The sequence below is a fragment of the Wasmannia auropunctata genome, unplaced genomic scaffold, assembly GCF_000956235.1.
Source record: "Wasmannia auropunctata unplaced genomic scaffold, wasmannia.A_1.0 LD335963.1, whole genome shotgun sequence".
NCBI classification, from domain to species: domain Eukaryota; kingdom Metazoa; phylum Arthropoda; class Insecta; order Hymenoptera; family Formicidae; genus Wasmannia; species Wasmannia auropunctata.
The window spans coordinates 352,515-364,651 of record NW_012026927.1 but is presented as its reverse complement, the minus strand read 5'-3'; the positions used below and the strand labels follow the sequence as shown (position 1 = coordinate 364,651).

Below are 12,137 nucleotides of genomic sequence, written 5' to 3'. Positions count from 1 at the left end.
CTACAGGTGACGTGCGCAAAGAGCTGGACGTTCTCGAGTGGTTGCGCAAGAATAGATATCGACAGCCGGAACTGAACATTTATATGTACATGCTGATTGCCATTACCATCCTCTTCCTCATGTACACCGGTTTCCTCCTGTCGTGTTTCCGCTCGGAGCCGACCGCGCCCGTCGCGCATCCCAAGCAGGCGTGAACACACGAAATGGAAAAAAGTGACAAATAAAGTAAAAGACAGGACTCGTGAACTCTCGCGCCTGTGTGTCCGCCCGGTACTCTCAATACTCTCTCTCTGATTCCCGATACACGATTACGTGCGGATAGGTTCGTCCGGAACGAACGATCTAACAGCGCTCCACGCGACAGAGTAACGATGACTGCTGAAACGGAAACGGAAGCGGACGGTCTGGCTCCGCGAGCGCGTCCGGACCGCTGTCAAACGTTAAATACTACTGCGTGAAAGAGAGGGAGAGAATGTGTGTCTATTGAATTTCGCGATACTTTGAGTCGAAAAGTACTCGCGCGTGTGTAGCGCGAACTACAAGTTTCGTCTCTCCGATGTCGTAAAATGCGAGTTCAATCGAATTGAAAGATAATTTTAACAAATTGACATCGATACTACTACATTCTTTGTCCCACAGGAAAAAAATACGAACGATTAATATTTATATTGTAAAAAGATATAATATATAAAATATGTAATTATATATATATATATATATGTAATATTATAATAAGTACTAGAATGTTTGTTCAACTTGACCCATTTAGTATCTTTATTCTTAAAGAGTTAAAAGAATCTCGACAAAATATCGATGAATATCTTTTATCGCTTATATTTCTTTTCATCCAATAAGAAATACCTTCAATCTTTACCAAATGCTATTGTTATTAGTAATATTACTATTACCTGTCATTATTTCGTTAATAGTATCATTACTATTATTATTGCCCGCCTAAAAATTATCGCTATTATTGATAATGTTATAAATATATTTATTACTGCTGTTATATTGCTATTGTAATTATAATTTTATTATTTACTTTATATTATTATAATTATATAATTATTATATTATTATTGTTAACGTAATGAGTAATAGGTATGACAGCGGTCTGCGATCGTACAAACTTCCTTAGTACGGTAGCTCTTATTCGATCCTTCGTAATAATTGTCAATTCTGACGATATGATTAACGAAGAAGAGATTATTTTTATATACTTATCTCACGAGGGGAACTGATAGTGTCATCGTTACTAAATTGAATAAGAAGCGCAACCTTGGACCAACTCCAAACCGTTAAAATGCCATTTCCATCTGCCAAGTGTGAATAGAATTATAATGCGAACGCGAACAATGACGTGTTGTATGAAAAAAATGAAGCTCCTTCTAGATTGTTCGCAGGATTATAGATAGATAATAATTACACATGTTATGTATTATAATTTTTTTGGATACTCTTTTGATTTTGCGATGTGGATGCGTATAGAAATATTTCACAGCCACATATATGAAAATATATGTCTTAAATCCATTTTTCAAAATATATATGAAATTGTTACAATTATTCTATGGGTAGAATTATTTTACTATTATCATTGACGTGCTATTGCAAAGCTCATTAAGATTTATGCAACGCGAAGAATTACGATTAAAAACAGTTGTTAATAAATATACTTATTGTTTCTTAATTGTGTAAGCGATTATATCGACGAATTATTATTAGTGCAATCTTGAAAAAAAATACTCATCACGTGAAAAATATATTATACAAATCTAGAATATATAGGCCAAAGATTAAATAAGAAAAAAAATGTATAAGTCAAAAACTAAAATTTTTATTAGCGAGTATCGAATAAATTCAACGGCCGCGGCGACGCCAGTAGTATAACTGTAAACTTTTTGAACGCGTTCGATGTAACGTGAGAAAGTTTCCAAGTATTAATCGCGGCGTTACTACGTGCAATATGTAAAAGAAGCGATATGACGAATATGATTTATACGCCTCATTCGACTTGATCTTTCATAACACAATGTATCGCAACATCGTTCATATAACAAACGATAACCCTACTTTGTTGCTTTCTTTCATTTATCTTTCATAATCCATTTATGTTTCTGCGTACTTTTACGCGTTTCTGCGACGTTAATGACGTTAATGGACTTTTAGCTCCTGTTGACATACACGTTTCCTGTTAGTGCATCACTTGTGATTTAATCTTTTTTTTTTCCTTGAACCGCTCGAGATTGCTTGGAAGCGAGCTCCAACGCAACGGTTGACGGTTCTTTTTAATATATTCCACTTCTTATGTATACATTATTTATGTATCTGATTGATAATTTTAATAAGTCTATTATTTTAAGAAAATAAAAAATAATTTAATACTCAAGTGCAATGTGTAGGAGGGATGTATGGATTACATGAACATTGAATTGCTCCGCCGCACCGTTACCCCGACTCCTTCTCCTCTTCCTCCTCTTTCTCCTTTCAGATTTCTTCGTCGTACATGCCTGCAACAATATATGCATACATGATTAATTACGCATGGTTAATTACGCATCTCGCAATATTGCACTGATAATAATAAAAATTCCCGATAATAATTTCATATGACAGACAAATACGACAAAGAAAATATACGGTGTCATGAATCACAATTACATCTCGCATTCACGACGTTTCGTGAATTCGTGAATTAATGCCGCGAATCGACGTTCTTATAGCGAAAAAAAAACACATATCAAAGATAGAAGATATCAAAGATATAGAAACGAGTAAAAAAGAGAACGAGGGTAGAGGGAGAGAGAGGAGAGAGAGGTAATATGCAAAAAGTATGAATGATTGATGCATGCACTTGTATTAATCGAACTCGATCTAAGAAAAAATAAGTACACGTTGCTTCGATATGAATCGCCGTCATCAATCGCACGTGTTGCTAATTATATAACTATTCGTAGAGAACGCTCGTGTTTAGTACTCTGTAATCATTATGCATTTTGAAAAATAATGGAAAAATATTAAGTATTGCCGTCCGAAAAAGGGTGCAGCAATGACGCAAAAGCGCATAAATAAACGACAAGATCGCCCCTGAAACTAACGTAACGGAAATACTTACTAAATATTCCATTCTCTACGATAAACGATAATTCATGTGTATATGTGTGTATGTGTGTGATTCCATTATTATATATCACTCCAATATTTTCTTATTCAACGAATACGTCGAATGCGCCGAACGGAGTAGCCGCCATGATGTGCGCGCGAATTGTTTACAGTGAAGTTAGTTGCGAGGAATGCTCCTATGACCTCTGCACGTCGCGGCGCGGCGCCACTTTCTCTTTTGAATGTCGGCGTTTGAAACGAAGTCATTACCGCTACGAAATATTTGAAACTTTTCAATACATTTAATTAGAATATTCTGTTTCTTGTACACCAAATTAATTTCAATAAACTCTCTTATCGTAGTAAATAAGTAAAATTTGTTTTATGCAAATAATTATTTGGAATAAGTGCTTTAAAAATATTACATATTATTGAATTAATTTTTTACTTTACCTATACTATTTCTAATCTATACGTGCATCTTGATTTACGAGATATTATTATGAGATTTATGAGAACTAATTTAATTATATATGTATATTATATGTATTATATGTAGTTTAATCGTTACATCTAAATACATAAATCATTATTGATTTATGATCGTATAATTAATAATTTCAAAATTAATAGTTGCATAATATTGATAATTCATCACAAGTACATGTTTTTTTAAAGTAATTTAATTAGACGATGTTATTACAAAACGAGCAATGATACTCGTGTGATAAAGAAAGCAGTTATTACGTTGTTGCAGAAAATTATGAGATAAGCCAATTGCGCCTGAATGAATAAAAAGATGTTGCGCCAATTTAACTTGAATAATAAGAATAAAATAATAAAGCAGTATACGTGTAGGTAATTTAATGCGTACAATAAATTAATAATTAATAAACAATAATTAGCATTATTGTTATTAATTACTTACAATAAAAACAGTAGTAATTAAATAATTAATTCAAGCTTATTGCGTAATGCTAATTTTTTGAAATTTATTATTTAATTTACTATTACAATTATCAAATAAGCATTATTTGTAAAAATTTAAATACACGATTAAAATTTACGAGCACGTATAATAAAATAGCAATGAGAGTTTTTATTTAATTACGAGGGGGTAATCACTCAGAAAATATATGTACACCTGGACTTCTGACTTCAAGACTTCACCGGACTTCCCGGACTTCATCGGACTACACTGGAATTCACTGAACTACATCGGAATTTATCGGACTACACCGGATTTTATGGGACTTCACTAGACTTCTTTTATGAATATAGTTACCACTTTTCACATCTTTGTCTCAAAACACCAACAAAATTTTTCAACAAACATCCAGACAAATATTAATATCCGGACAAAGGCGAAACTTTCTAAAAACTCGATCAAAACTGATGATCTTTTTTTTAGGAATTGGAACAGACACGACCTTCTTTTTAGAAATTGATTTACATTTTCATCGGACTTCAATGGAATTCAACGGAATTCAACGGAATTCTGACAGATTGTACACCAGAATTCAAAAGTGGTTACCCCCTCGTTTAATTATTAGATTTTCATAAGCGTGCTTGAGTACAATCAGTTCTTCAATGTACATAAATTGTCTGCAGATATGACGAAAATGTATGCTGATTTGCGGAAGTTATATTTCTCGTTTTATTACGTTGCAAAAAAGTGGATACGAGTCTCTGTCGTCACATCTCTTACCTTATCTATAAAATGCTTTCTCTCTCTCATTTCCACTTTATCAATGATATATAAAAACATTCCAAGTCCGTAACATACAAGCTAGGTCAGTAACATTGTAAATTGCAATCACTTCGATTTGCGATACGTAATATACTTTTACGTAATATACATATACCAATATAAAAATGTCGTAAAGATTATTTGAATTATGTTTCTATTAGTCTTTGATAATAATAAGTTTATACCTATTAATTGACATTATATTTTATAATCTTGATCTCGATGATTAATTTCCAAAATATCCAAGACAGCTTGAAAAAGATAAAGATTAAGATTTTATTATTATTGTGCACAAGAAAAAGAAGTGAGATAAAAATTGTATGATTCACGTTTTCCATTCGTAATTACGCAATCTGTGTAATATGATTGCAACTTCATTCATATATAACATTTGAAATGCATCTTTATTTTTCTTACTTTAGAAATAAATATTTACGCACTTCTGCATGACAGCGAAATATCCAATATGTTGCAATTCATTAGTAAGCTCTTTATTAATCGTTGCATTCTGTTAAACGTAGATAATGACATTAGTAAAATTTTATTTCGATATCTTTGAATAAAATTTTAGCTCGTATCGATACTATTTGTCAGTTTCTTATTTATAATTTCGTTTTTTCTCCAATAACCAAATATATAATAACCAATAATAGATTGAAAAGAATTGGAAAAATTAGCACGTTAACTCTCTTAGTTTTAAAATATTAAACTAAAAGAAATAAATCTCTTATGGACTTCATGTTCTTAATTCCACTGGATTATTAACCCTTACTTGCCACACTTCTGTGGCGTGACGTGCTTGACACACTGGGGTAGATATAGTGCATTATGTACAATTTTTCTCAGGGTTACATACTTTAAATTAACGAAAAGTGGGCCTGGGATGTGTTACACCCCAGTGTGTCAAACAAGGGTTAATATGAGTAAAAATTCCATAACAGCCCGGTAAAAAATTGTTCATATAAGAACATGTATGTTTAATAATACATATAAGAACATGTATATTTAATAATACATATAAACATATATAAAAATATATAATTATATACAATTATTTATTATAATTATATGTGTAATATGTCCATATATATCCATATATGTTTTTTTGCTTTGTAAAATTAGTGTAAGTTTGGTACAAGAAAAATGATAATAAATAAAAAAAATAAGAAATTATTTTACAAAAAAAAGAAACATATAAATATGTATAAACATATTACTCATATAATTATAAATAATTATACATAATTATATATTTTTATATATGCTTATATGTATTTACATATGTTCTTATATGAAAAATTTTTTACCGGGAATAATCATGGGGAATCATTATAATTGACGTCATAATATTCGTATAACGATTGACGTCAAAAAAATAGTACATCAAGAAAGAGCTCTTGACTATACTATCTTCTCTTGAACCTCTTTCCAAGAAAAGGAGGAAGAAGATAAAGAAATGATTATACTCGGAAGAAGTTAGCCTTTTCAGGAGAAGCCTGTACTACGTTGAACGATTCTTCTTATGACACAGATTTAGATAATACATGTTAAAAATATAAAATAATCCTATAAATGATTCTATCTTTCTAAAACATGTAGGTTTTTAAGCTGGCTTGGTAAATAATTATAAGATGTTTAACTGAAATCAGCAATAAATATTACTAAGCACATTATGTATTTTTTAAAAATCTGTAAATTTTCCGATGGATTTGTATTGATATTACATCATTTTTGATCTTCGTTTTTTCTTGAATTAAAATATAGATTGATTATTTAACATTAAAATGTGTATATAATTTAAAAGTTTTTTACGATAAACGAGAGATTTGATAAAAAACAAATAATGTTCTCAAAAATGTTTTAAATAAATGCAAAGAAACTATAAAAACAGTTCATTCTATTTTTATTGTTTCTTTTCTGGTATCGTTAAGTGAGAATGGAGATAAAATTTAATTGAAAACGATGACATAATGTACGATAATAATACATAATAATATTGTAATAATATAATAATATATAATTTGCTAATTTTATTACAATATTGCAATATTTGCAATAATTTATAAGCGAGCAAAAAGGGTAGAATTACAAAAATACTTTATAAAATATAATAAGTAAGGTTTTTGAGATTTACATGTTAAAAATTCGTAGACACAAAGAGAGATAAATGAAAAGTTTTGTTGATTACTGAAATGAATTTGCAATAAACCCAGAGCACTCACTGAATACGCGCTGCAATTCTTTTTTTATAACAGAGATATATCCCCTTGATGTACTTTGATTTCTTGAAGCATATGTCGACTGCAAGAAACATGTTTATAATTTTGCACGATTATCGTATTAACAAGAACAACACATCCCAATTATACGTAAAACGCGTAAATGATAATAACTGCGTAAGTGATCTGCGTAAGTAGTCTGCTGGTGGTCATGGTAAACCCATACACGTAATGCTTTTGTTTCCGCGAAAGGAGGGGAATCTCTTATAAATTGACTGTCCATCGTAAGCGTGTCTCAATTAGTTCACGAAGAGCATAAAGTTCACACGATTCACTATATCGTTTAAGTTAAAGTAACAGTATTGAATCAAGTATTGAACTTAGTTAACGTGCGCAAACGCTTCAAGAATCCTAAGTTTAACATCCGGAAGTCTTCTTCAAAGTGTAAGTAGAAAATTTTTTATTCCATATTATAGATATATTAAATTTATTTTAACAAATAAAATTATTAAATAATATTAAAGTAATAATAATATAATAAAATAATTAACGAATTTATATAAATAAAAAATAATTTATTAGATATACAATATGTATCTATTCTAATCATGTTCTATTATACACTGTTGCATATGATTGCACATTGTTGCAAAGTAAACGCCGCGCCGTTTACGTGATAACATATGGATCTAGAGCCGGGACTAGGGAAATGATTATATTGAGACACTTGTCTCATGTAAAAATTTGAAGGAGCTAAAATGGCAATATAAATTTCTGTATATTTTAATTTATTTACTACTAACGATAACTCATCCGCCATTGAACTACTGATTAATATTATTTTTTATTGTACTTTACAAACCGTAAAAAAATATTTTTTGTTACGCATCTTTTTTTCTTTTGCTTTAAGCGTAAAATGTTTACTTCATGCTCTGGGTTATTCCATAGGTTTTTCCGCAAAGTCTCCTTAAGATTTCAATATTCTCTTCTAAGTGTTGAAGTAAATAATGCATCACAGAAGTTCGGTGTCGCTACGTCATCATTTTTACTAAGAATTGAAAATGACTGTAACGGATAAGTAAATAAGATAATGTTTAAAGAGATCACTCCGATTTCTGACACAAAGTAGTTGCTTTGACAAGGTAATAATGCACCTGATATGCAAATGATATGTAAATTAATACCCGAGATAGATTATAATTTAAATTTAAAAAATAACAAATTAAAATCTTAAAATTGATATTTTTTATATTTATATTGTCAATAAAATACTATTGGTTACATAATATTTTTAATAATTACAATAAAGTATTTATAAATATTAATTCTTAGAAATATTATCACGCCAAAGTGACTACTTTGTGACAGAAATCGGAGCAATCCTTTTAAACACTTATCTATTCATTTGTTACAGTCATCTGTTTACGTGTTCAATTCTTAGTAAAAATTACGAGATACACCAAAATTCTAATGCAACGTGTATTATCATTATGCGTTTTCCCAAGAAACTGATTAATAACCAATTTCTTGAGTAAACATTTAAAAGATTTGAACATAGAAACGTAGAAACTAGTTCTATTGATAAAATATATTGCATCAGATTTTACTGGCTCTTAATTCCCGATTTTATTTTTATAAATTTATTTCTTTTATTACAAAAAATTAGTAATCGAAATATGTTAAGTAGAAAAAAGAGAAAAATTTTAGAGGTGACAAAAACGCCGATTTCTTTTACAATTTGTATTACTGCATATACATATGTATATTTATATTTAATTATTATATTATTATTATTATTACTGTCTATGTTCTAGTAAAAATAAATAATTCTTTTTAATGTATTTTTTTGTTATAATTTAATCATTCCTAAAAGCTATATATATAATATATTATAATTTCTTTTATTTTTCTTTTTACAGTTTCTGTTAAACAGATTTAACAGTAATATCTGGATTAGGAAACATTTAAACTTTGAGTGGACTTCTAAAAGACACTTTAAGCACTCGAATGTCGACATCGCAAAATTTGCAACCGCCTACACTGATAATTACAAACAGTGAGGAGGAGATAATAACAACAGAGGAGGAGAATTCGTCATTGAATAATAATGCGATAAACGTCACTTTACTCAAAATCGAGGAAGACAAATATAGCGGTCTCTCGAGCATCTTTGACTCTTCTATTGACAGTTCTGACGAATCGAATAAATTTTCGGACGAACGCAAGGAATTCGTAACAAAATGCAAACAAGAATTAAACAGCAGCAAATTACCAGAACACTTCGAACAGTGGAAAATCGAGAAGCAATACGATCACTTAATAAAAAATATCGGCAAATACTTCCCGAACATACCCGACTCCTTGAGATACGTCTTGCCAGCGATCTTCGAAAATGGAGACTGTGGACGAGAAGCAAATGCGAAACCGGATTGGCTGATCATGGATAAATTTTATCGCGGACAGCGCTTTGCCCAGCGTTATTTCAGCATGATTGCCATAAGCAACTTGATGGGTCTGATGCAGATATTTAGCTTTTCGGACGGACTAAAACCGCTGATCCTCAGTCAGAAGTCAAACACTCCGTACCGCGCCTTCGAGAGGTATCTCAGGACGATCAAGACCTTCAGGAACTGGTACACGAGCGATCCTTGGTGCGAAGGAACGCCAGCCTATCGCGATATCCAGAGAGTGCGAAAGTTACACTGCGCCATGAGACGGAAATTGTGTGGAAAAAACTTCGAGGAGATCGACCAAGGCAGTAAGATTCAAAACGCGTGGTGTCCTGTACTGGGAAAGATCACGAAAGACTTCGCGGATTCGTGCCCGATGGCGAAGAACCAGCAGTGTCCTTACACGATGACGAGAACGAGAGGCCTGAACCAGGGCGACATGTCAGGCACGCAGTTCGCTAGCATGGGTCTGATAGTGCTTTATCCGGAGCAGTTCGGAATACACGACGCTAGCGACGAGGATCTGGAGGCTTTCTGTCACCTCTGGCGCGGGCTGGGCTACCTGCTGGGCATCGAAGATCACTACAACTTCTGCCGCGGTAGTTTGAAGGACGTGCGCCAGCGAACTGAAGACTTCATCGAGCACTGGGTAAAACCGAACTTCCGCACGGTGACGCCGGAGTGGGAGCACATGACCATGTGTCTCAATGAGGGAGTGGGCTATATCGCTCATTTAAACAACTACAAAGTGCTACTGCTCCGACTCTGTGACATATTTGGATTCAGCATGCCTCGCCTGTACGATTCCTTTAGTCTACCGGAGAGAATGCTTTACATGCTGCAAAAATACTTATTCTCTTACATTGTGAAACTACCTGGTATCTTCTCTATCATGAATGCAGTGTTAAATTCGTATCTGGATCAGGCAGCAGATTTTGGATACAGTAAACGTGCCGAACTTAAAAAGAGATCACTCAAAAAGATCTCAAAGATTGTATACATTTAAATTGTTTGATTTACAATAGATCTGTATTTAATTTCTGTGACGTTTTAGCTATGCACAGATTTTGATAATCGTATGAATTCTGACAAGTTAACAAAAGATATACTTTTTTATTACTGTAACTTTTGATTAGATATTTTATTTATTTATTGTACATGACAGTATCAAAAAGTATATTATATTAATCTCAAAAAATATTTAAAAATTATGCCAAAAAATATCATAAAAGTAAAATTTTGTGTGGAAATGTTAATGAGAGCCGATTATGAAGAGAGGCGGATCATATAAGTATTTCCTGAGTATTGTGTATTTTGTATTGAATAGGAAAGAAATGAATATATTTATTGATTAAGAAAAATGTTTAATGTAAAATATTTAATTTATTTAATTTATTTAATTTATTATCTCAGTGTAATATTGTAATTTGTAATCTTAAAGCCTTTTTTTTAAATTTTCTTAATTGTTATATATTTAATTTATTTTACTTTAAAAATTTTATTTTTAAAAGTATAATTTATTCTAATTTTACTTTAAAAATAAAATTTGTTATAATAGATATAAAAATTATATTATTTTATTTATTGTTTGTAATTATATTTATTATATATTATTATTATATTTATTAAATTCTAGAGATTTTATGCATATTAACTATTTATTTAAATACTATATATTAAGTATAGAGAGAATAGTATTTATTTGTATTTATAATCTATTATTTTTATATACAACATAAATTATTACTTCTATGTAATAAATTCAATAATTTTGGATAATAAATTATTTATTTTTATTACTTTGTTTAATTCTTCTTTTTCTATACCCATCCTTCATAACTTTTAAAAATAATCTGACATCAATGCGTTATGTTACTTCTACGATCTTCTACCATCTCTTTAATTATCACGCTTTGATGAAGTGAACTTTGACTTGTATGTACATGATAAGACGTAGATGTAGACATGAATGTAGACATTAGTATGATAATAATAAAAAACAGCTACCTTTATTTTCGTATTGAAGATTGCTCTTAAAAAAGTATTGATTTCATAAACTCACAATTATGTAATCCTCAAATAAATTGTCATTCAATAATTGCATCAAAATTACATTAAATTATATTATTTCTAACTTTTTTAAATTCCATATTCTTAATATTCCTTTGATTGTATTTTAGCTTTCTTATATATATTTTATCTTGCATCTTTGTTGTTTTTATTTTTTAATTTTTAGTATTATTTATTATAAATTTTCTAGTTTCAATTTCCTTGAGTTGTAATAATTTTTTTTATTATTCTTAATTTCTTTGTTTTATTCTTAATTTTTTTTTACGATTACCATATACATATATATGAATATGTAAATTTTTTTCTTTCTGTATATCTTCATTTCATATAAATTTAATGTAAGTCTACAATTAATAAAACAAAGTAAATTAAAAAATAATTTAATACACATTTATTCCATCATACGGAATACTTTACAAATTACATGATAAAAAAATGGTCGTGAAAGATAGGTATCGTGGTGGTGGTGAGTTGTGGTGGTGAGTGGTGGTGGGTGGTGGTTGTGGGTGGTGGTGGTGGGTGGTGGATGGTGGTTGATGGTGGTGT

General features: G+C 30.5%; 2 protein-coding genes across 5 annotated transcripts in view; both read left to right on the top strand.

Annotated features, from left to right (window-relative positions):
• The window catches only part of LOC105455018, a 32,951-nt gene extending 30,879 nt beyond the window's left edge, over window positions 1-2,072 (top strand). For all 4 annotated transcript variants that reach the window (XM_011698049.1, XM_011698047.1, XM_011698048.1 and 1 more), the window contains one exon: window positions 7-2,072. In XM_011698049.1, coding sequence (XP_011696351.1) covers window positions 7-194 — 188 coding nt within the window. In that variant the 3' untranslated portion in view covers window positions 195-2,072. The remainder of the gene's footprint in view (window positions 1-6) is intronic.
• Window positions 2,073-7,373: 5,301 nt separating this feature from the next.
• LOC105455016 lies at window positions 7,374-10,700 on the top strand. Its single transcript, XM_011698042.1, has 2 exons — window positions 7,374-7,515; window positions 8,991-10,700. The coding sequence occupies exon 2, from the start codon at window positions 9,079-9,081 to the stop codon at window positions 10,525-10,527; it is 1,449 nt and encodes a 482-aa protein (XP_011696344.1). The 5' UTR covers window positions 7,374-7,515; window positions 8,991-9,078; the 3' UTR covers window positions 10,528-10,700.
• Window positions 10,701-12,137: the final 1,437 nt, after the last annotated feature.